The sequence below is a fragment of the Lates calcarifer genome, linkage group LG10, assembly GCF_001640805.2.
Source record: "Lates calcarifer isolate ASB-BC8 linkage group LG10, TLL_Latcal_v3, whole genome shotgun sequence".
Classification (NCBI taxonomy): domain Eukaryota; kingdom Metazoa; phylum Chordata; class Actinopteri; family Centropomidae; genus Lates; species Lates calcarifer.
In genome coordinates this window covers 5,294,590-5,321,045 of record NC_066842.1, presented here as the reverse complement: position 1 = coordinate 5,321,045, position 26,456 = coordinate 5,294,590, and the positions used below count along the sequence as shown (strand labels likewise).

General features: G+C 40.5%; 1 protein-coding gene across 14 annotated transcripts in view; it reads left to right on the top strand.

The window, feature by feature from the left end:
- Positions 1-26,456, top strand: part of LOC108883012 (unconventional myosin-IXAa) — a 130,744-nt gene that overhangs the window by 57,694 nt on the left and 46,594 nt on the right. For 8 of the 14 annotated variants that reach the window (XM_018675851.2, XM_051073177.1, XM_018675852.2 and 5 more), the window contains exons 3-8: positions 9,225-9,319; positions 9,853-9,915; positions 12,459-12,558; positions 15,554-15,607; positions 20,538-20,638; positions 21,329-21,455. In XM_018675851.2, coding sequence (XP_018531367.1) covers positions 9,225-9,319; positions 9,853-9,915; positions 12,459-12,558; positions 15,554-15,607; positions 20,538-20,638; positions 21,329-21,455 — 540 coding nt within the window. The remainder of the gene's footprint in view (positions 1-9,224; positions 9,320-9,852; positions 9,916-12,458; positions 12,559-15,553; positions 15,608-20,537; positions 20,639-21,328; positions 21,456-26,456) is intronic. The other 6 variants (XM_051073176.1, XM_018675850.2, XM_018675862.2 and 3 more) reach the window with 3 other exon arrangements.

Sequence of the window (26,456 nt, the reverse complement as noted above, 5' to 3'; positions counted from 1 at the left end):
TCTGTAGCCAAGACAAATGACTGTTTGTTTATTTTCTACTTTTTCATCATGCATAGCCATGTGAGCTTGGATGGGGATCATTGGATATTTTCTCACATTAGTTCTTTAACTGATTTTATGACCATCATTCCAGTGATACACATTTGCAGTCAGAGCTGTATTTCACTCCTCTGTAAAGTATATTAACAGTCACTTGAGTACAACCACATATATTAAGAATAAGCCTTTTATATTTTACAGCTGTGTCTGTTATACCCCTCTGTGGATCCACAGGCCAAAATCAGCTCGTTGCCCAGCTTTAAACCTCCTTGTGGTCAAATTCGGCAATAAATACTGGGCATTAACTCAACTGGATGATAGTCACTGAGCAAAGTCAAACACTGGTCATTAGGCTGTGACGTTGACTGCTCACGCTCGCCACATGAAGCGAACCTCCATCTCAGTGTGCCACCTAATAGCAGAGCACTGTTAGCCAATAACTACACCCACATGGAGAGCTGTGATGAAGCCGGTTCTTCAGAAAGCTGAAGCCGAGGAGAGTCGACTCTGTAGGTGTCGAAAATGATGTAACAGATGTGATTCATGTTATGTCTAATGTCACACGGTGCAGTATTTTTTACCATTCATAACTTATTTTGATCAAGTTTAATTGTCCAATGAGGGAAAATGTAGTTGCAGATGGACACTTGTTAAAAGAACAGAACAATGCACAATAAACTCCCACTACATGCACCATTTAATCAATAAACAATTTATTAAAGTGAGAAGGTGGACCACAGCTCATTACTGTGCAAAACAATAGAAGCTCATAAAGGGAACTTATGAAGTTCCTGTTCCTGGAATTAGATACAGGAGAATATGCATATTTGTGTGTTCAGTGATAAATTAGAATATTGATACTGCTCGCACATATTTCTACTGTTAGCTTAACTTTGATTAGACAAATGAGATATAAGGTGTTAGTCGGATCAGTTGGATTTTGTGACCTTTGGACAGAGCAGGCTAGCTGTTTCCCCCTGTTTCCAGTCTTTATGCTAAGCTAAGCCAAGCTAATAACCTGCCCACAACAGTGCAACTGATCTTCTCATCTGCTTATTTTCCAGAAGTATTCAAGCTATTCCCTTAAATCTGGAGTCTGTTACTGAGAAAATACAACAGCTTTGTTTAACAGGGACAGTGCACGTTAATAAACTTTGCTGTAAATCATTTTCATCTGTTGTCCCTGCACAGATGTCACCCTAAAAATAAAGTGTAAGAACATGAGATAAAAACTGTAAAATCATCAAGATCATTCATAAGCAGTTGTACTATCAGTTCTATTCAAAACATCCAAACCTCATAAATAGAAATATAGACAAAATAACATTGTGCTGCGTGATTAGATACTTCGTGAAACATGCAAAGCAGAAGCACAGACATACAAAGCACATACAAAACATAAAACAGACCTCTTGAGAACAATAGGAGGCAATAATTGGAAATTATTTTGTGTTTGTTTGAGTGACTGCAATGAATGCTTAGCCTGTAAATGAGACAGATGGTGAGTTAACGTTTAAACTGGAAACAAGGTAAAGGTTTGTGTGAATATGTACCATATCAAAACACTGTATTAAATTTCTTTGTTTCTCCGTCACCCACACATGCTGGCCGTTACGAGGAGGCCCCTTCAGTGTGTGACCTGTCAGGCTTACGTAACTGTCCTCCTCCTCCTCCTCCTCTGTCCTCACCTCCTTTCCCCTCCCTTACTTCCTTTTTTCCTAGAAAGGAGAGCTCATCCCATGTGTCTGGGGTAAAGGAAAGAAACAGAACTGAGAGAAAAGAAAGAGTCTGGGGAGAAAGTGAGATTATTATGGAGATGGAGAGAGAGAAAGTTAAAAGCGAGTTGTAAAGATGAGATGCAGAGAATGGAAGATCAGACTGACTTGACTTCATTAGCTTTGTTCACATTATTTAGAGTCCTTGATGTTTTAGAGATACACCCACCCAGAACATGTGCATTTTGTCAAAGAGGTCTGGCTCAATTCTAGTGCTTTGTTTCTAAGAGTAGTTAGGGGCTGATTAATCTTCATTTAGCAGGAACAAAAGCTGTTTCCAGTTTCAAAATGTGAGAATCTGTTGCTTATTTCTGTTTTATATCATTCTAACTTAACTATCTACCACTGCTTGGTGGGCTAAAGAAGCGACAATCTCTTTCTTTTGCTGTTTAATACAGCAAACATCTTATTCCAAAATTAAAGTCACCAACAGATTAATCAATAATAATTATAACGGTTAGTTGCAGCCCTGGTTTAGTGCTTTACTGGAGGGTGTTTTGGCAGTGACTAATACCACCTCGCTTCATCTCTCTTCCTGCTGAGGCTCAACCATCGCAACCTCCAGTTACTGTATGAGTCAACCTCCCAGCTGCTTGAGACAAACACCGGTTAGTCCAGTTAATTAGGGCTTGTGAAGGAACCAGATGGATGTGATAGCAGTTTACTCAGTGTGACCCATTCAGGGTCTCAAAAGAGATTAAGGAGGTAGTGCACCTGAGCTGAACGCAAACACACACACACTCGCACAATGTTGTCATTTGTCGAGTCTTATGAATGTTACAGCTTACTGCTATGAAGGGCAAAGCTCTTCACTACCACCTGCTCTACTGTGTGAGTGTGTGTTTTCAAGCCTGACCGCACACCTAGAGGACGGGCTGGCACTGAAGCTACTTCAAACCACACACACACTCAAACACACACACACACACCACACACACACACACGGTCTGTTTTCTCAGCTTGCCATGTGAAGCCGAGCTGCACCTGTTAGTGGAGGAATGCTATGTGATGTCATTTCGCTGAGCTGTGAGCGCCTCTGTGAATGTGGAAATAAAGTAAAAAAAAAAAAAAAAAAAAAAAAACTAAAAAAAAACCCTTTGGGTCTAAAAGCAGACTCAGACGGCCCGCAGGGAGAATCCACACAGCATGAAATCATTCTGAAAGATTGTTTTCAAGGCTTTTCTGCTGCTCCAGATGCTGTTTAACAACAAGAATCAGGCATGAAAGATGGAGAGTGAAGACAGAGGTGAGGAGATGGAGCCAAAGTCAGGACATGAACAGCACTGACATCTCTGTACCCCTGTATTTTTTTCAGCTAACCTGATTTCTCCCCAGTCATTCTGATTATATTGCTCCTGAAATGTGTACTGTTATGTTTTATTCATCAGTGTTGCTAGTTGGGATGTAGCTTAACAAGGCAAACAACTAACTGAGGCAAAGTCAAATGCATCTCTGACCAAACTGTTGGCAGTCACGTTGCATTTTGCGTAATGTGTGCTGTTTTCTCTGTGCTGGAACAGGGAAATGCTGAATCGGTGGAGCACTCCTTTAATGTCAGTGTGGAAGGTGGATCAACTGAGTTTATCTCTTAGTCTTACTCCCTACAGCCCTCCATGACCGTGTCCTTCTGTATTTTCATCACACTGAAACATGCTTGTAGGGCAGAGAAACACCCAGGAGCAGACGTCTGCTTTAATAATGGCCCAGTGGGCTGAAATTAGCCGCTCTGGAGTAAACCGGCACTAAGCAGTCCATCCATTGAACATGTCTTTGAAAGGGGAAGCCTTTGATTAGAGGACAGGGGCGTTAACACACTTGCAGTAAATCCCTTGAATATTCTCTTGGAAGCATTCTTCAATAACTCTTCCCTAATTTGAGGAATAAGAAATGTTTCCCCTCTCTGTCTGGCTCTCATTTGTTATTCGTAAATATCTTAAAGACTAGAGATCTGTGTGTCTGTGTGTATGAGGATGTTCTAGTTGCTATAGAGTGGCTATTTTACCAGTGATTAAACTGTCAAAAGTGCAGCTTGACATGTGTAACTGTTGATGCGTATCAGCAGTGCAACTTGACAGTCCACTCCTGTCATGTTATAGTTGTTTAATGAAGCAGTAAATGGGGTAAGTGTCTCCCACCAAGCCTGTGAAGCCTGTGATGTGTCTATGCAAGTGTTGGCATTTACTCTATCTGCCACTGTACCAACATCTGTCAGTGTGTGGTTGTTCGATGGAAGATGCATGTATCAGCTTGACTGACGCATCTGCAGCCGTGCTGCTGTGTGCCCACAGGGTGAATGCAGAGCGGTGGTTTCTGGTTTGGTGTTGTCAGGGAGTAATGGCAGAAGAAGGCTGAGCACCTCTGCCTACCTGCTGGTTTTAAGGCAAAATTTGCATGCAGCAGCAAAATGAAAATAAAATAACCTACAGTTTGGAAGAGCTCTGGTCAAACACAATACTGTCTCTGCACGAGGTGAACACAATAGGCAGTGTGTACAGCTAAGATTTACAATGCAGCAAAATGCAGATTATTTTAATTATTGATTAATTTGTTGATTATTTTATCAGTCAGTTGGTTACAAATCTACAGTATGTTAGAAACTGCATTATTGGATTTACAACAATCACATGTATAAGTTATGAATGCCTGTCACACAATATAGTGTTGGATAGTGTTTATAGCCTGCACTATAAATGCGATATGTGATTACAATTTTTCAGTAACAACTGAATAATTTCCATCATTTTCTGAAGTTGTCAGGAAATATTGGGCACTAAATACAGGAAATATATGAATTTCATTGATTATTAATTTGAGACTTTATCCCTCATGTTGAATTTTTAATGTTCAGCTAATGCTTTTCATCGACTAAAGACTGGCTCTGACACCAGAAATTAATCAGAATTAATTAAATGGGTTGTAACAGTAGCACAGCATCTCTATTTTCCTTATATCTAGCACCAAATTACATAGTTATTTTCAGGAAACTTATTAGAAATGAATTGGGAACTAATTCTGAAATGATACACCTGTAAAATAAAGCGTTACCAAGCAAAGTACTGGAGTCTCAGATAATACTGGTTGCCATATTTACATTTGTATAGCTATCTTTGACTAATGTGGGACCAGCCTACCAAGAAACATCTCAAAATGTCTTAGTCTTACCCACATAATGTCACCTCTGTCTGACCTGGATATTCATGCAGGCTAAAAAACAAAAAAAAATATAACAAGCAGTCACCATCACCTGGACATCAGGGCTCTGCAGCCAGCATCAATAATTTTAACCACTCAGCACTCCATGAAACGCAGAAAACTGGCTAATGGAAACGAGCCCAGCAGTCGTTTTGGCACGGCTCCACTTGTTTTTCATAATCTAGGTCACCTAATGGTTTTTGAGAGTGTTTGGGGAAATGCTGCAGCTGTACTGAGGGAAGACAACAAAGAAAAAACACAAAAAGAGCATAAAGAGCACCACGTTATGAGCATTTGTATCTGAGCTGATTTTAGCCCCTGCTTTGAGGAAACTCCTGACATGCTAATTAACAGGCAAGCACCCATCTTGTCCCTCTCCCCTCAACACTTAACACGCTAAATCCTGTTCTGAAATAGCAGCACCACTGCTTGCTTCCTCTGAGGCCAAGGAGCTGGGTTTTCTGCAGCGGTGGAGAAAACAACTGGCTAACGTAATGTGACAGCGTGGAAGAGCCCACGGGGGCTAACACAGTGCATAAGCATACATTAGCATACTGCCAGTATGAAGCCAGAGTTGCTATTTGGACATAAGCACACACACACACACTGTCACAGCAGGATTAAGCCTTGGGGTCAGCACGTTTGATTTAACATAAAATCTAACATATGGCTGGCTAAGCGCTGTATCTTTGATTTGTGTAAATGGACGCTGTGATGAGCTGTTTTTAACACACTTAGGTTGCTTATTTCTGGACTCCATATGGCACCACAGGCTACGCAGTAAGGACTGGGGTTAATTCAGTTTGTATTGAGTCATGTTAAATTTCAAATTGAAATGACACTTTAGTCCTTTAAGTCTGTGGGAACTGCAAATGTACCCAGTTACTGGGCTGTTCCTTGTTCTTGGATGTTTCCTCCAGGCAACATGTTCTTTTTGAATTGAAGAAACATGAAATCACAAGTTTTCAATGTTTCTTTATGCCAACATCCAAACAACAAATTGTGTCAAAAAATGTTAGATTGGACATTAGACAGAAGGAAGAGACAGTGTCAGATAATTCTAACCCAATTTCTAGTTTGTGCGAAGACAGTAACTACAGTATTTTTTAACATTTGAAAGAGATCCACCTTCAGAATTGGCCTAAACTGCACTGACCCCCAACACTGAATAAACAAATGTTTCTCACCCCTTGGATGTTACAGGACTGTGGGAAAACAATATCATTTGGCAAAAAAAAAACTTTATGAGCTGTTATAGACCTTCTCTTTTCCAATAATTCTCCTGAACTTAGTTTATATGTGCTGCAATTTCCCTGCTGTTCCAACAACAATATACTGAGTCATCATCAACTTTCTACAGTCATCAGTACAGTAAATATTCTGATATTTGTTTAACTTTTAAAGTTTTTTGGGGGCTGTAGGGAACATTTTCACCAACAAATCCCTCAAAATCCATGTCAGAGGGCTTTTTACTTTACTGTATATTCTTTCGGGCTGTTGTTCATCTTGGGAAGATGGCCTAATTTTTGCTTTTATTTGAAAGTAGACAGAAATGAGGGAAAAGACAGATGAACAGACAAGGGGGTAAAAAGTGCTGCTGAGAGGTAACGCAGTAAAACAGAGCAAATAACATGAAGTTTCAGTTTTTATCTAGTTTCATCTTCATGCTTGCCCTCTCTTTCTTTCTGCTCTCCCTTCTTCTTTCTTTCTCTTTCTTTGAGTCGGTCTGCACACTCATATGTTTAGCGAGCGCACACACGCACACACACACAGAGAGAGAGAGAGAGTAATCACTGATTCACAGTGTGTGTTTTCCTGTGCTGTGGTCACAGCAGGCGTTGACCATGAGGCAGAGTTCACCACTAAATCATCCAGACACTGTAGCCCTGCTCATTAATCTCCTCCACACACACACACACACATGCTGCACACATGCATACAGAGGTGCTAGATCATCAGCTCAAACAGCACATACATCCTCCTAAATACACATACAACAGTGTACGTCTCCCGCCCTCTGTTCCCTCTGTGTGTCCTCTGCCAGCAGTGGTTTGATTGTCATTGACAGTTTCCATTTGAGCCGGGCTCGTTTCACTCAGAGTTCAATCATTTCAGGAAGTGGATTTTCCTCTAAAACTCAAAAGTGGAAATATTTGCCACAGAAGGGCTCTTATATCCAGAAATTATTGAGGATGAAAGGTCTGTCATTATCATGTGAATTGTAGTTTCAATTTACATTTTGGATTGTGGGAGTTGAAGGAGAGAGCTCACTGTTCGTCCACTCTTTCTCTGTCTGTGGTTGACTGTGTGTCTGAACCCATGGATGCACTTTTTTTTTTATTTTTAAAGCCCCAATGTGGATCTGGTGGAGAGAAAAGAAAGATGGATGGATTTGAAGGAGAGAAGCGTCAAAGAATCAAGGGATGGAAAATGGATAGAAAAAGAGAAAGATCAACCTTGTATTTTTTTGCCTCCTCTCTTCTCTCAGTGTGTTTGTCCTGATTGGGTTGTTAAATGTGTGTCAGGTTGGCGATGTTGGGGGTGGAGGGATGTTTTTGAATGAATCATCACGGGGATCAAAGCCTGATTCAGGAGCAGGATTTTACTTTTATTAACCGTGTTGTTCCAGAGCTGTAGTGTTGGCCCGGCAGCCACAATCAATTATCTGACGCCCACCTCTCTCTCTCTGTCTCCCCCTTTCCCTCCCTCTTTCCTTGTCTCGCCTTCTCTCTGCTGTTTCTTATTTAGTCATTTATCATAACTCCCGAACACTGATTGCATCAGCCTGAAATTTCACCCCTGCTTCTGTGAACTGCAGCGCTCAAACATGAAAATATGTTTCTCTGCCTCTCATTCTCCTTTCACTCCTCTTTTTCATTTTCCCTTTCCCCCCTTCCTTGTGCGCCCCTCCTCCTAATCTCATTTGTGATTCTTTTTCTCCTATGTTTTTGATCTTTCATCCTGTCCTCGTTTCCTCTCCTCTCATCCTTTGTCTTCTTCTCTTTGCTCACTCCTTCTTCATTCTCCTTATCGTCTATTCTGTCCTAGATGATCCTCATTGTCTCTCCTCCCACTTTTTTCCTCTCTTTCCCGGCAAGGAAGAAATTCTCCTCAAAGTCTCTCCTCTTGTGTCTCTCAACTCATTTCTCATCTCTCCTCTCATTGTCTCCTCTCCTCCCCTTTTTTTTCTTTCCTTTTCTTGTTTCTTCTCCTCATTTCCACTCCTTGTCTCCTCTCCTCTGGTCTCCTCCCCTCTCCTCTCCTTGTTTCCTCTCCTCTCCTAATCAGCTCCATTGTGGCCCATCAGACTCCAAATGAGACCCTGACTGAGTCCTCCAGGGGCCTCCCCTTTTCTCTCCTTGTCACCTTGTCACCTCTCCTCTCCTTTCCTCCCCTTGTCACCTTCCCTCATTTCCTTTGCTTATTCCTTGTCATCTTCTCTCCTCTGCTTTCCTTTTTTGTTCTCCTTTTCTTGTTTCTTCTCCTCATTTCCACTCCTTGTCTCCTCTCCTCTCCTCTCCTTGTTTCCTCACCTCTCCTCATTTCCATTCCGTCTTTCCTCTCCTCTCCTAACCAGGTCCGTTGTGGCCCATCAGGCTCCTAATGAGAACCTGAATGAGTCCTCCGGGGGCCTCTAATGATGGGACTCCCCAGTGTGTGTGTGTGTGTGTGTGTGTGTGTGTGTGTGTTCCTGCAGAGATGCCCACAGACTCCCACGAGTTTGTGACTGTGTCTGTTTTCATCTCGGCAGTGTGTTTGCCTTCATAGGAATTTGGCAGTTTAGTGCATGGTTGACGTGTCTGAGTGTGTGTATTTATGTGTGTGTTTGTGTGTGTGTGTGTGTGTGTGCCTCTTGCAGGCCCCTTCCTGAGCCTCATGACCTCTGTAACAGTGCTGTGATTGGTAGCTTTTCCCCTCTACTCCTAACACATTTTTTCACTTTGGTCCAGAGTTCAGTTCCCATCATTAAGTTTGAGTGTTTTAAGAGCCTGTAGACTGGGCTATGAACCTGAAAAGCTTCTTTTTCTGTTTGTCACTGATCCTATTTGGTGTTTTGATGCATCTCTAAGACTTACAGTATCTGTCCGTGCATTTCTGCTGCAGACATTTTCATCTTGAGTGTTATACCTTAGAGTCAAGCTGCTCTACCTGCCATTCATCAGCTGTCTCTGTGCTTATCTGTTAACCTGGAGGTGACTCTTTCTATTTTCTCCTCAGGCCTTCGGGAACGCCAAGACGGCCCACAACAACAACTCCAGCCGCTTCGGCAAGTTCATCCAGGTCAACTACCAGGAGAGTGGCACTGTCAAGGGGTGCGACACACACACACACACACACACACACACACACACACAGATACATATAAAACACATGTAGAAATGGATACAGGTACACAATTCACACACCCACAGCCACAGAAGAATTAATATTTAATAATTAATCACTAATAAATGGTAGCTTGATTAATATTTAATGATTAAAGTAATTATTGTGTAAAGTGTAATCATAGTAACAAATCAATCATATAGATGTTGTGTTATAATAATAATTTGAATAATAATAACAATTTTGAATATTTAGTTTAGTGTTTGCATATTAACATTAAGGCAGTGATTGAAACCACAACTGTAACTGCAATTCATTATAGTTTCCTACTGTGGAAAAGAAAGCAGCATCAGTCAGAAACAAGTCTGCAGCTCTGTCACCGTCTTCCCTGTATTTTAACTTAAATATCAGAGGAGCTTTTTCTTTACATGGCTCTTCTTACAGTATATGTATATATATATATATATATATCTGTGTGTGTGTGTGTGTGTGTGTGTGTGTGTGTGTGTGGTGTTTTCAGGGCCTATGTGGAGAAGTACCTGCTGGAGAAATCACGTCTGGTGTACCAGGAGCACAATGAGAGGTGAGTGGTGACGACGATTCACACACATTCAGACATCAGACTGGCAGCAGGATTGTTTGGCTCCTTTATCAGGGCTAAATTCAAGTACATGAACCTCTGAATACATTTGCCTGGTTACTGAACATTTCATCACTGGTGCATCTGTGATCAATGCATTTATTTTAATAATCCGTTATGCACTGAATGTTTTCTTAACTCTGACTCTGGAACATATGAAAATAAAAAGAAAGCAAGAGAGAGAGAATAATAAACCTAAAGTAACCCTGGCTGATGTGATGCAGCCATAAATAATCGAAATCAGAAACTGGTAACACTGAGAACCATATTCCCGCTTGTTTGAGAGATAAGATGTCAGATCCATATCTCTGCACTCATGTGTTCTCTTTGTAAGAAACTCAATACTGAAATAGTCTTCATTTCCTCTGCACGCTGAAGATATATCGGGTGTCCATCTGAAATAACCCTTTGCCCTGTCCTCAACTGTCAGGTTTCCAAATGAGTTTGGTCATTTATGCAAACAGGACATGATTGTCTTTTAATAATGTATTTAATTACACATCAGGACTTTTCTGGAATATGAGAAAAAAGACGGTGAGATATTTCATAGAGATTGGTTATGTTTCCAGTTTAGTACAACAACAACACTGCCTGTTCTCACTTCTTGTTTCTTTTCACACACTCACATACAGTTAAAACCACCAAGTTTGAACACTTATCTCCCACGCAGTGGGCTCATACACTCACAGCTATCTTTAAAATAATTTCTCTTCTTTCAGACACTCACACGGTTTCTTTTCTCCACCTGCTCTGTCCCCATATTTCTCTCAGGCAACAGTCAAAAAAAAGAGTCACTGATCCCACCAACATAATGGCTTTGTAAGAGAAAAAAAAACAATGTAAAACCCTCCACTGGTCATCTAATCCCTCTAACCCTGGCTGGCCTGAGGTTTCTATTTCAGCCCGATGACAGGCCCTGGCGGCCATATTGATAGGGTAGAAACTGAAGACCAGACCTCCCAGACGGCTCAGACCTGAAACAGGGAGGTGGCAGGAGAGCGAGGAGGCTGATGATAAACTACAAACTATCTTAAATCTTAAAGCCTCTTCCATGACAGGTTGCCTCTGTACGACCCCAGCAAAGGAAAAAAAAAACATGAGGGAGGGAACTGGCTGAGCTTTCTAGGGATGCTGTCAGGCTTTATGACTCTGCACTTTGATAGGTAGTGAAGAGCAGAAACAGTGCACAAAGGGATGATACATCTGACATTTATTCTGAAAAACTGTTCTTTTTGAAATTGGTCACAGTAGTAGACACTGTCCTGGTGTTAGTAACTAAGGACTAGATGTAGGACTCGGTATAATGCTGTAATTCTACTAAAATTAATGTTAAGAATCTCAATAAATTATTCTTTTCTCAGTCAGTAATTTTACACAGCCCACTCTCACCGCATTTTCTGAAATAGTCACATAATTTATTCTATTGATTCACATACATGGATATGTTTTTTTGATATTATTCAGCACAAGTCAAATTTCTTGAATGAATGAAGCACTACATTCATTAATGGTAGCACATATCAAACACTGAGCCTGACAAATGTTAGCAACATTCATTAAACACAAACACACTTTAAGGGTGCTTATTCCTGCAGTTTCAGTGCAAAACCATCCACATCTTTCATAAAATCCATGGTGGTAACAGCTACTTCTGCTCTCAGAGATAATGCGCAGATTCCCTTCTTGAGCTTATGAATATTCTCCACTCATTATTTTTGCAATTCTTGCAGTTTTTGACACAAACTTTTCATGTTGATCACCTCATCAGTCATTTTGGGCTGTTTTATACCCCCTGCCCGCTCACATCTCACTGTCATGTAAACTTAAAGTTGTTGCATTAACAGCAGGAGAAGTGACAGTTGTGAAAATAATAACACTTGTCATTTAGTTATTATTTAGTAGCTTATTAATGTTGCTGCTACTACTACATCTCTTGTGCTCTATACAGTTTTCAGGTAAAAACACCCATCCCTCCACCCATCTACCAGTTCCACTCTGGGATTCTTTAATATCCTCCCTGGACTTCCTAACTTTCCACCACTCCATCAAACACTAAGTGTCCCTGTGCAGAGAAGTGAAGCTCGTTTCCAGCGGTAATAGAATTACAGCTCCGTGCGTTGGCCGAAGCCCCAGCCTTTGTCATGGCTAATCAGAGGCCCTTACCTCCAGCCCGCACACCACACTGCCGCTTTGTTTGACTTGAAACGTGAGCCTGCCCGGTCGCAGGCGTGACTTATTTGTTACGTGTTGCAGGTTTGGGTTGTGAAATAGGCTGCAGATAGTAGAATTTTTCACTTTACTCTACTACCAGAGCTTTGAGTGTCTTCATGTGGCGTTGTCTCAGTGGAGCAAAAACACGTGAAAGCGCCTGTCCTCCGTTCACCTCAGAGGGAATTTAGAATATTCATGAAATCAATAAACAAAAAGTGTTTTTGTGCTGTAGAATCAAACCCTCTAACTTGATGCGTTTGTGTGTGTGTCTGTAGGAACTATCATGTGTTCTACTACCTTTTGGCCGGAGCCAGTGAAGAGGAGAGGAAGTCCTTCCACCTGCTCAAACCTGAGGAATACCACTACCTCAACCAGGTCCGCACATATAAACGCACACATGGCTGCACAGAACAGTGTTGTCATTGCATATAAACAGCAAAACAAATGCAAATTTCTACATAAATTTCACATCTGTATATTTTTTGCTCTGTTTAAATATGTAAATATAAATCCTGCTTCTGAAACAGGATTTGTGTTGTTATGATTAACTTTACATCCAAATCTAAAAAAATTAGCACATGTTTTCATCCACTAGTGTTATAAAAATATTAGAAGTTGGTTCATTGAGATTTATAAACAGCTGGTGGCTGTAATCTTCCAGTCAGGTACCATTAAACCACTGCAGAAGAAAATAATTTAATGGATGGAAATATGATATTTGTGTTTGTTTCATATGTGAATTTGAAGAACAGTTTCCTCATCGCTTATCAAGTGACATGCTTTAAATATGTCACGATTTAGGTCTGCACTTCACCTTTTGCTTTTATCCGTACACCAACATTTCCAACCAGTTAAGTGGAAATTTGTTTTACTTTTTTGAATTTCCGGAATCATCTCATCTTCTGTGATTGAGCACAATTTATATTTTTCAAAATGGCAGGTCAGTTTTTAAGTTTCTAATCAGGGATGGACAACATGAATACAGTTCTCAACTACAGTATATGTGATTTTTATATCACAATATTAATATAAATTGTGATATAATACAGTTTCTGTAAAACCAAATGACAAATTGTTAGTGGATAAAATAATCAGGCAGTGAACTAGTATATATTGATACAAAAATCAGATTTTAAAAAACCCGTCCCTGCTTTTTGAGAACTGACAGGAGTTTCAAAATCTGTCATATACTGAAAGTTTAGTTTCAGGTTGATTGTTTAGATACTCCTATCAAATATGTCCTCATTTAAGCCTGAACTTCAAGCTGTTTTATTTCACTACAACTCAAATATCAGCAGCCAGAGTCAAAAAAAAAACTTCAAACACTATGCAGCCTTACTAACGAGTCTCAGAGAGTCCTGCCTACTGGTGACACATCACCATGTAAACAGGTGAAGACAACATCTTATCTGTTCAGTCATGAGGTATTTAGAAACACAAGATACAACATGGAGGAGGATGGAAAGCTCAAAGTGACAAAAAGGCACTTATGTTATAATTGCTTATCTTGACATTAATTATTCAGTGTTGCAGTGTGTCGTTTGTCAGCAGTTACCAAAGGCAATAAACCAGCATTACTTATTGAATCAAAAGCTGTTTCAGGTTAACAAGTCATAGAACAAAATTATATTGTGAGAGCCAAAGTGACAAGATAACTTACCAATACAAATAATTAAAAAGCTCTCATTTGAATGGTGAAGGAAACGTTGTGAGGTTCTTTAGATTTGAAGTGGTAATAATGAAGTGTCTCACTTAAGAAATGGTGAATGTTCATTCCAAATGCAAAAAAAGGATGGGTTGTTATTGAAAAATAAAACCAGGGCACCTTGTAGAGAGACAGATGAAGACTCTGAAGATGATGATAGACAGTCTCTCTGTCTCCCTTCCCTCCTTTTTCTCTCTGTTGGATGTTATTTACTCATTTATCATAACTGGAGCACTTCTCAAACGCTCTGAAGTGCCGATTGCATCAGCCCAAAAAATTTCAGACCAGTGTCTGTGTGTGTGTTTGTGGCTGGGAGTGTTTACGTGCTTGTGTACATGCCAAAAGCCCCCACATGTGTGCATCCTCTGCAGTCGGCAGCAGATGTGCGCTGGATTCATATTCCCCCTTTCATATGGCAGCACACTGGGGAGGCAACAAAAAAGAAAAAAGGGAAGAAAAAATAAATTCTTTGTTCATCTTTTTTTTTTGGATTCCCCCAAAAAAGTAACAGTTTTTTTTCCCCTCTTTCGTCCTCCCCTAATCCCCACGACAACAAACCCCCACCTCCTTTGCTGCCGGCTGCCTGTTACTATGCAGCTCTGTTTCCATGGCAACGGCAAGACTCAGGAGTTAATCTGGCGCTGGCTTGCTCTCGTGCAGAGGGCACCGACGGTCGCGTGTGTTTGTGCGTGCGTGCGTGTGTGTGTGTGTGTGTGTATGTTCCTGACAAACAGACACACACAAACAGTGTCACAAAGGAGCAAAAATGATTATCCATATTTAGCTCTCTTCCCTCTCAGAGATGGATTTTGTTCCCTGTGTGTTTGTCTGTCGCTGCGTCTGTCTGTTTCCCAGTGGTGGAACCAAGTACACAGAGTCAAGTGCTGTACTTAAAGCTGTAATCCTTTAAGTGACTATGATCAATATTTTTATAACAACAGTGAAAACAGTGTGACAATGTGGAAGAGGCTGCGCGTAGTGATGAACCTACAGAGAAATATTTTCTGATTCTTCAGCTCGGCTTTATGGAGGTTTATAGCTCGTTGTTTAGCTTTCTGAGCCACAACTTTCTTGTTTTATTGTCATTTTCGGCCTCAGCTGGCAGCTGTACACTATCTGCTCAGCACCAAACAGCAGACAGACACAGTGAGACACCATCTGATGAACATAGTGCAGCATTTAGCAGCTAAAGAGTTAGATATTTACTTTAGGAGTTTGAGGAGACCAGAAACAGAGCTAAAAGATGAGTGAATATATTCATGTTCACCCTGTGCTGACAAAATTTAGGTGCTGGTGCACAGAAACAGGACTTCAGGATTTCAACTTTTACTAAAATAAAAACTCTGAATACTCAGTGTAAATAGTGTAAGAAACAAGGTTACGTCTCTCCAAAGTTTTCAGACGCTGATTAAGATCCTGTGGTTTCTGAAATTCAAACCAGTTGTATCCACTGTCAACTCTGATTAAGGTCACATCATGGATTCATTTATTGCAGCTCTGGAGAAGTGTGTGTCTGTTTGTGTGCGTGTATGTGAGTGTGTGAGGATTAGTAATATTTTCCTCACATATTATGACAGCATGTGTAATCTTTGTCATTCTCTTGAAAGTGTTGCGTATTCTTGTGTGTATTTCATGCCTCCTTAACCCGCTCTGCCTTGCTTCCAGATGACAAAGAAATCGCACAAACTCCACTGGGACAATTACTATGAGAGCGAGCTGGTCAGTATCATGTCGATGACAAGTTGTTTGTGTGCGTCTGTGCTCATGGGTGTGTCGTGGTACTCTGGGGTTTTTGGTGCCAGTCTTGGTCTTGTTCTCTCTCCGCTGTCCACACACGTCTGCTTTCACTGAAATGGACTAAAGATGGAGGCGACCTGGTCTGACCTCAGCTGGTCGTGCTCCATAAAAAATCAGCCTATGAAAAGTGTTTAAAGGGATACCTTAATGTTGTTATTTTAATGTATTTAGTTATTTAATTATCAAGAGAGTTGTGTACATTTTTCTACTGTATTAAAAACTCATCTAAAGTGAGATATTTGAAGAATTTGACACTGATAAATGACTAATTAACTGAATAAACAAAGAGATAATTCACAATATGTTTTAAAAATAAACTCAGAGACAAGATTTCCTGTCTCTGACTTTTAGTATCATAACTTTTTCAAGAAGAAATTGAACTCATACATTCCTCATTTCTTTTTGAAACCAAGGAGTGTGACAATATAAACGCTGATTAACCAAATAAAATTCAAACATAAAGGAATCCCTTTAAACTAGTATTTGGCTTTGGATGCTTTGCTGTTGGAAAATGGATGATGCTGTCAGATCTGGAAACCGCCATCTTTAAAGGGAAGGTTCAGGATTTTACCTCCAGCACTATTTTTACATTTATTATCCGACACATATCACACAAAGTCTGCGCAGTGGACAAACTAGGTTGTCATCGCAGAGTATAAATATACTTTTTTGGTTTCTGCATTTGCAGTGTAAACAGCAGCAACCATCAGTATGATGTTAAATCCAAAATCAGAGAGGAATGGAAAAGCAGGAAACACTGTGAGCACTGAGCATTATGATCCATAAATGTGGTTTTTGAGGCAAAGATAGTTCAAAATGACCACAGTGGAAATGGTCAGTGCCATACTGGCACATGAACACTCCTGCAGGCACTGACAATTGTAAGAGAAATTGCCTTGAACTCTTTTATTTAAATTTGAAGAAAGAAGCTAGTGTCAGTCAGTGGGGATGGTTTTGGGTTGACACCAAATTTAATATTTGAGAATAAGAAGTAAGTGTGTTTATTTTGAGTATATGAGACAATTACAAAAAGAAAAAATAATGGCGATGGAGAATATATAAAAACAAAAATACATATTTCAAACAAAAATTGACAGAGAAAGCCAAACCTGAAGAAGGTTAAGTGTAACATAGATGGCTTATAAAAGTAATAAGTCTTATAAGTATATCAGCTGAACAGTAAACTTTATCAGCAAAATTTAAACAGGAAACTGAAAGTAAGTTGTGGTTTTAAAGAAAGTATCATTACCTAAATGTGTGTGTTTATTCAGTGAAAACATTACAGTAGATCAACAGGCTTCACATCCTGCAACTTCCCTCTAAGTGTGTGGTCCATGTTGTGTGTGTGTTTGCTGTCACACCGGTCTTTGAGCTTGCCATTGTCTTGCCAGCCTCCACCTGAAGTAAGCAATGTTTGGTCAGTGGGATTTGTTGTGTGCGGTTTAAGAGATTCTGTATCTTCTTAATAGAAGATTAAGTTACTCCGACTTTGCTGATGAGCAAACACTTGACATGAGAGTCGGTTAGTTTAAGCACAACTCGTCTGTTGGTCTCACTGTATTTCCCTCTTGACTTTGGCTCTTTGTCTTTTACTTTTTTAAACTTTTCTTTTATCCAAGGGAAAGGGCTTCTGAGGACACTCACTGCTTTTTCAGCACTTTGCTTAAAATTCATCCAGTTAAAGAAATACTACCCCAAAAGTACCAAATACTCACCTCTTGTAGGTTTGAAAATGTGGTTTTAAACAGCTTTTTATCATTTTGGATTCACATGAAGTTTTCCTGCAGAATAATCTGCACCTCATAGTTCCAACTGAAGTAGCATGTTTAGCAGTTTATTGGCAATGAGGATTGTGTGCTGTGGATAATGCTGCAGGAGAGGTTTCAATTGATTTTTTATGTTTTTCATGTTTCAATTCATGGTTTTTGCTTTGACGCTGGGTTATCAGTTGAAATCACTGTAACTTCTGTGAATCCAAGATCACCACAGCCACTGTTCTCTGAAAAGGAGTAAGGCAAACTTTTCAAGGCCAGCCCACAGGGGGTGAAAATTTGATAGTCGAAAGAATACTTCAGCGTTCTCATTAATATATTTATTTCTTACCGAGAGTGAGATGAGAAGATATTAATGTTTTAAATATGGAGTTGGAGCCAAGCTAAGAATATAGACCGGCTCTGTCTAAAGTGAAAAATTACACCAGCTAAAGCTGCCATATTCACACACTGTATCTTGTTTGTGTGACTTGTATGTAAACAGAAATGTAACAAAGACTATCTGGTCTGTCTATTTAATGGAGACAGGGAAAAGTCTTAAGAGGTCAAAACGTGTTGGCCTCAGAGTAAAGTTGTTAATTCTACCTCTCAATTTTCCTAAAATGTTGAACTATTCCTTTAACGTCACTGACTTCTCGGAGCTCTCTCCATGTCCTCCCTTTTTCCCCTGGCTCCTCTCTCTCTCTCTTATATTTTTTCCTTACACAACCGTGCCCTCTCACTGTTTGCTGACACGCTGTCTCTTTCTCATGGGGCAGTCAATGACCTCATCAGTCTGTGACCCCACTGTCTAAGGAGATGATGTCATTGTCTTCACACACACACACACACACACACACACACACACACAGAAAGCTTAGCAGCCCTTGACAGCTGTCTGAGCATCTGACCGACCCTTTCGGCCTATTTAACCTTTGACCTCGACCATTGGTCAATGTGTCCGTGTGTGTGTGTGGGGGCACGCTGCAGTAAATAGAGACACTCAGCACTTTGAACAGTGACAAGTGTATACAGATTCCAGATGCAACGTCTGGGACTGAAAATAGAAAATAAACAAACGTGAATAAAAAAAAATCACGTATTTGTCTGAAGATCCCAAAGACCAAACATTTTCTGGATGTTTGCATTTGGTGTGTGCAGTCGGGTGTTTGGTTCTGGGCCTCGGTGGCTGTGGGTTTGCATTTTGTGCCTGTCTGGGTGTCTATGGTTTCTGGTCGTGTGGAATGTCTAGCGACGGGGTGGCATGCTGTTTTTGGCACAAAATCGACCGGGTACACTCGGCGACATAAATCATGATTAAGTCCTGGTAAGTAACAGGAAAGCCTGGACTGGATGCATATAACTTTTAACTGGATCCATGAGGGGATCTGTTTAAAAACAAAAAAACCCTCCATGTGCAGAGTCAGCTGGGCCCCTGTTTTAACTCAGTTCAGTGTAAGCTTGCACCAGAAGTGTTGCAACTGGCATAAACTTACAATTTCATTTTCTGAAGTGAGAAAAGATTCTTTGTTTAGAATAAGGAACAGATTGTTTCTTAATCATCCCTGCACTGCACTCAAGAATCCCTTGTTCTTTTTTTTTTCTCAGTACCAATAGCTAAGGTTTTGGTTTTTGACCAAAGTATTCCCTCGCAACTGGCCAAAATTGATCTCTTTATTTTCTCAACTTCCTTCAACGTATCACATTGTCCTGCTTGGCGCGGAGGCCGAACATACCCGGCAATTTGAAAACTGGCTTTTCCCGGGTCTCGCTGTAGCTCGAGAAGCCTCAAAACCCCTTTGTTGCAATTGGAGAAGCTCACTGGAGAAATAATACGCCGCTCATTGGCCCTGCAGTTCCTGACAAGTTCTAAGCCAAAGGAAAAACAATGGAGAAGCAGAGAGAGGAGTGTTGAATGTTAAAGTGTAGAAGAGGCAGAATCCAGAGTGAGGATTATGGGTTCCTGTGTCTTCTCTCGTTGGCCGGTCGCTGTGGTATGTGCTAATTACAGCCTGAGAGAGTCTCGCTGCCGGAGCAGAGACATGCTGACCGACCGGAGGGCTTGAGGAGACACACACACACACACACACACACTCAGTCAACGTATACGTACACATCCTCGCTCTCTAACTCCTTATTTAACACAAGTGCTCTCTCATTTAGTATCTCAGTCATGGCAGCACTCATTCATTCATAAACTCACTTACAATGACTGTATGAAATCAGTGTCCCCTGGTTACACAGGAATGCACTCATGTGTTCACTTAGCAGGGTTTCCCCCCAGAAAATTTGCTAACAGAGGTGGCCTGCATATGTTAAAGGTTTTCTGTTTTTCCTGACATTAGGACATGCTTTTGTAATTGATTAACTTCAAAGCAAACATTCGATTTGATTAATTAATCGCCTTCATCTGCTAAGCTGAGTCAGACAACCATTACGATCAAATTAGTTTCTACATGGTGGTCTAAACACCACTCTCAGTCATTAAACATGCAACCTTTGCTATGATCTTTTTCCTGAAGATTAAACAACATATGGACTCAAGTGACACGACTTGGACTTAAAGGAGTTATTTGTAAGTTTTGCAATCACTACATAGCCAACATTAGTATTAACAGCTATTTACTTACCAGTCTAGAAGAAACATTGCAGCTTCAGCATCAAACTTCATTCCTTTATTCACCAAGAGCTGTGGGGAGCAGCGCCAATGTTTTGCTTCTAGTTCTATCTCTTCTTTTCTTCTACTAAAGTTAGCATGCTTACCAGCTAGCCCCAAACCGGCTGACCCATCTCATCAATTTCTGGTAGCGAGTGTCCTGAATTAGTAGTACATATTTTAACTTAATGACTTAATGTTATATTTTAAAAATAAATTTCATTATCAAGTGGTCAAGTGGTGATCACAGTGTGAAACCCTGCTTAGTCAAACACATATACACACTCATTTTGCTTCTGCAGGGCACACATACAGTAGATAGACACATCCATCAGGTTCACAGAGCACCAAGTCTTCACCATTCACAGTGGATGTGATGCTGATGTCTCTCTCTCTCTGTCTCCCTCTCTTCTTCTGTGTTTGTGCATGTTCCACCTGATACCAGCAGGACTGCTTCACAGTGGAAGGAGAGGATCTGAAACACGACTTTGAGCGGCTGCAGCTGGCTATGGAGATGGTCGGCTTCCTACCCTCCACACGCAAACAGTAAGATGAGCTACGAGACGTATGCAACTGTCCTGATATAAATGATTGCAGGAACCTCAGTCTGTCAGGGTCAGAAATGTCATAAGTAGACTAAATGTGCTGAAATGTATCTCATTACATTTCTGTGGAAACATATCACCAGCTCAGCAGATGTGGTTACACAGACAGCAGTATAAGGCGACTGAAAGAAACTCTGTAATTATTCCTACTCCTCATCTGGTGTTCTCACAACACATCTGAATTTCTTTGATTGCTCACATACTCTCACAGCTTGTCAACAGCTCAAAGCATGTTTCACCTCTACTTTAGTTTGTTTCTTGTTGTCTTGTCTCCACACTGAAATCTTTATAGTGTTGATGTGTAGGGGATAAACAGAGTCTCTGTGGTCACTGCACTTAAGTTAAATTCTTTGGAAGTAAACAGGCATCAGTCAGAAAGTGAAGCTGCTTTTATCAGTTTGTGAAGTCAGCTTCTTGGAAGTACACAGCTGACCATGAAAAGGTGCAAAAGTTGCAATTCTGTTCACTCTCTCCCCACTGCAAGAAGTGTTTAAAGAGAAATAATTCACTAGATGATTTCTAAGTTTGGTGAAATAAAGAGACCGGCCAATAGAAGAAATGGAAGTGTCTTCATTGTAAATCCTGCTGTATGACAATGATTAAATGTATTAACAATCAGTGTCTTTCTCAGGATTTTCTCCCTGCTGTCTGCAATCCTCCACCTGGGGAACATCCGCTACAAGAAGAAGACCTACAGGGACGATTCAATCGACATCTGCAACCCAGAGGTCCTGCCCATTGTCTCAGAGCTGCTAGAGGTGAGCAGTGTGACGCATCCTTTTCACCAACACAGACTCAGCAGTAAATTAAAGTTCAAGTATGGAGCATTAGTACAAACTCCAAATCCACACATTTTATGGAATTAGTAAAATAAAGGAGTAGCAGTAAAAAATATTTTTGTACAAACAAACATTATTTTAATATTTTAGTATTTTAGTTTTCATGTGAAGATCCAGTAGAAAACACCACATTTACACGTCTGAGTCAAAAACTACAGTACGTTTTGTTCTGCCGACTTTATGCTGAAATGCAATACTCTAAATACTTTGAAGGATAATAAAAATGAAGAATGGGAACAGGGCTTTACCGCAGGGCTTGTTTATTCTCCCTAAATACTTTCTTTGCCATTTTGTCTCCCAAAGTTATTCCATTACATGCCCACTGGAGATACTTAAAACTCCATGGACTTGGTGAACTTTAAAAAACAAGTAGCATCCATTGGAGCAAAGGAGTCTTCTCTCTTCTCTGTGTCTTTTCAAACACTGTGAGAAATCATGATTCCTGTTGCTAGAGTTTACCTCCCATATGTGGGATTTACAAAAAGGCTTTTAGAGAAGCTGAGGGCTCTCTGCATACAAGCACAGCTTGTGGTGACAGCGGAAGTTAAGAGGTGCTTCAGGTCCCAAAGAGCCGTCCAACCATCCAGCACTTCCACAAAGTACTGTTTGTGTAGAGGCTATTTTCAGAGCTCTTGTGCTGGCGTGCTGTTGCGTAGGCGAGCTTCCACCAGAACAACAAGTACTTGTTGTTCTCCAGTATCACCTGCATCGTTACATCATATTCAAATTATTATAGAAACATATCAGACACTGATACAAAACTGTAACTCTTAATTCTGCTTTACATGATTTGCTTGTCTACAAGTTTTTGTTCCTTATTTTGAGGTGAAACGTTTCTGTAAACCACTTGTGTTTTTTTGTTTGTCTTGTTTGTTTTTGCAAAGTGCTCCAGATTTCTGCTTTGGTCAGCTGTTAGTTGTCATGTTTGATGCATGCTTGGTCAGTGCTCGTCCAGTCACATCTTTGCTTGCACATTACAATCTGAACTTGTCTAATTGCATATTTGAAAGCAGATTAGTTTGCTCGGCGTCTCTGTAAATACAGGTTCAACTGAAACTTAGCCAACCTCTGATTTCAGCAACACTATTATGGTCAGATGAGACTATTTATAGACTACAGTATTGGTAGACTACAGTATTGGTACATCATGGACAGTCATTATTATTCACTGTTCTCTTGCTCTTATTTAAATATAATCTAACATTGTATTTTTACAACCTCACTTCTATTTTATCACTGCACAAACTTTATAGCAGTTCTTGCAAACAGTCATGAAGGAATACTGAGATTGTGTACTCAAGTAAAACTACTATTAATTATGTATTACTGTGTAAACACTAATCTAATGTTGTAAGTGGTTGAGAAGGAGCTAACCAGTCTGGTCTGTAGACTTTAGTCTGCTTCACATTCTTTACTGCCCACATGACAAAGAGAGACATGGAAAAACATTTTCTGACATGGGTTAACATGCCACACAGCATTTTACAAGTTTATAGTGTTGTGCTGATTTGGGGTTCAGTCTTGACACTGAGTGTGGACCACACACACATACATACACACACTCATCAGAGTACACCGTGAGGACAGCTCAAACATCCACATGCTGTTCTGATTTACCTTGGGACTGGGGGATGGTGTCACTTCCCGGTCCCTGCTACAAACTGCAACGATTAGGCGGATGTGCTTGTTGAGTCACTGACAAAACAATGTCCGAAGCGTGCCGGAGACTCCTGTCAACAGCACAGCGGGGATGTTATGACTGTGGAGAGCCTGCCAGGGTTCCCCTTTAACATCCAGACCGGTCTCTTTGACTCTCCAGAGGTCCAGAGTGGCAGTGACGTGAGCTGAGCCACATGCTGGCCACATGCTCAGGGGGGTTAGTGTTTTAAGTTCAAGTTTATTTGGATATCTGTTAGTTGGTGCAGAGGCAGAGGCTATTTGTCCCCAGGGACGTATAAAACATTCTTAAAGTGAAGAAGATGAAAGAAAAGGAAACCAAAACACGGCACCATGAAGTCAGACAGAGAAAGAGTCACAATTAAACAGCATTTTGAGGGAATATTACCGCTTTAATTTGGCAACATTCCTGGTGAGACATGTTTTTCTGGGAAGATAAAGAGGTCAACTAATGGGAAAATGTGTAATTTGATGGTGGGGCAGATTTCTGGAAAACGTGTGAGGTCATTGTTAAAATAGCATATTTTACCAAGTAAATTAAATGGTATTTGTAATATCTGTGCATTAAGTAGAGCATTTTTTTCACAATTTTGATGGCTGTTGATAAATGAGCTTTTAAAGTTTAATCTGCTTGATGGTAGGATTACAGATGCAGACGTACTTAGCACTCATGTTTTATTGATGATGTATGACTTTATTTTAAGGCCCCTCACATAAGCGAGATTGTTAAATGGCTAAAATAGGTTGGTGAGGTTTGTTAAATGCAGTTGTGTGTGTGAGTCATGCAAGGCTGGAACCGCCTAAAGGGAAAGCTCAGCCAAAGTGCACACACTGGCTCGAGTGAGGTCTTAATTTGTCTGAATAACCAACGCTAGAATCAGTCTGTGCTTCACTTTGATATGTAAAATGGTTCAACATTATAAGCAGGATGAGATGTGAACCGCTGCTCTCACTACCACTAATGTGAAGTACCTCTCAAGGAGAACTGATCAGCACGAGTGCGGATTGATGCATGAATAGGAACGAAACTGGCCAGGACCTCCTGTTTCCTGTGGAGGTGGAACTGGAAGAGGAAGTGGAGCTTGTAGGGGCTGATGGACGGCTGACAGACTGGATCCTCTGAGCTCTGGAGTTGAGTGATTTGACCTAACCAGAAACATTCCTGTGCAAACGGGATACCAGTCTGGAGAGAGTAGCTTTCTGTGAGCCCAAATCCAATTGAAGCCTGAATTTGTTGATGGCATTTTAATGTTGAAAACACCACCATTAAATACGGTTTTTGATCCTGAGGCCAATTCAGTCCAAATTTGACACAAGCCAATGCATTCTGATCAAGTCCTGTCAGTTTTTTGGTTTATTTTCCTTATCAGTAACCAGGAAATGATCAGGAAATGTTGGAAAAATTGAACAAGGAAAGAACAAGGAGTGTAGAGCCTAGATTTTGTCTCCCATTACCTACATCAGGAGAATCAGGATGAAGGATCTTAAAATGGTCAGTATGAACAGGATGGATGATTACATCAAGCAAAAACCCTTTCACTGGTCATATGGTTTTAGGTTTAGACAGGAAAGATGGTGCTAAGATGTGAGCGGTGCATTAAGAAGAAGAATCTGTGATAAAAGATCAGACAGTTCTGATGTGGTTTTGCCTGTACAAATAAAGAAAAAAAAAAGATTTGCTAACACAGAATCAGACTTGAGGTCTCCCTGTGGCAGGACAAAAAAAAAAAAAAAAACTAGTTAATTTATGAACAGAGTCACTGACCCTAAACCAGTGCTTAAAAACTTGTGTGTATTATGGTATTAGAGCTGTGATCATAGACAGCGCAGCAAGCCTGTTACCAAGCGACTAATACATGAAAATGTACCGGCTAAAGACCAATCACCAGGCTGCAGAATAGGCTTTGCTCTTAGTGGAGGGATTACCAGGCAGTGTGAAATGAAGTCTGATTATGCCAGCCCCCACATCACCCCACCAACCCACACACTACACACACATATATATGCAGCCCTCCCCCATGTCCTCCCCTGTCTGTTTGTGTCAAAGCCTTGACAAAGTCGGCAACTGACAAAAATAGATCCATAATGGTATTACTATGACATTAACACCCTTGCCTTTTATACATGAAGACATAGGCAATCACACAAAGACATGCTCTCACATGTATGTACACACACACGCACACACAAACACGTGGTCTCTGCAGCAGCTGTTCGGCCCACTCCCATAATCCCTGTAGATGGAGGAGATGTGTGCGGTGACATCTGCTTCTCCCAGTGTGGCCCTGTCATCAATGGTTTGTCTGGGGCCCAGTTTAGAGTGAGTGCGAACTCGCATGCAAGGCCACATAGCATCATACTGTTTGTGTAGAGGAGAGCGAGTGGTGTGTATGTGCTCTGTGTGTCCTCAGAGCTGCTAATCTTGGCCAGCTAAATTAGTTAGAAGCAGAAGGGATATTATGAGCTTCAGCTTAGCAGAATGACGGGTCAGTTAGGGATGGATGATATGGATTACATGTTCTGTCACGATGTAATTTTAATGTATATCATGATGTAGTAAATTAATATAAACTGAGAAACTGCTTATAAATAAAATAACAAACGGGAAAGTCTGTTTTTCACTAATCCGGTGAATTAAATACCTGATGACTGTGCTTCATCATGTTGATGCAAAAACCCTGTTAATCCAGTGTTGCCAACATGAAGCAGTCTGCCTCTCTGATTTGCAAAGTTGCTCACAATTGCCTAAATCAGTATTAAAGGAATAGCTACTTACCTCTGATTTAGAAATGCTTAAATAAATGCTTAAGTAACTCCTTATAGGTGTTATTTAATGTTATTTATCATCATATCACCCAATGCAGATGCCACCTCATATTCAATATTTTGACAATGATGGCTTAAGTAGTTTTATTTTGAAAAACTACTTGGAGAGCTCACTTCAGAGCCACAGACATCAATTGGTGGAGTGTTCATTTAAAAGAGATCAGAGTTTAAATCCAAAGATCACTTTTAGTCAAATATGATTTTTCTCTAATATACTGTCAAAATGAGTCCGCAGCAGAAAATGATTGTGTGATAGATTTTCAGTGTCTTGCTTTATGACACTTCAGCAGGGTGGACGTTTACTGTTACAGGAGTTTGAACTGAGGCCCTGTGGAAGCAAAGAGCGTAGAGGGGAACTCCTCTGATTTTACACTTATTTTAAGGGTTTATACTAGGAACAGTTGTATAATGTGTTCT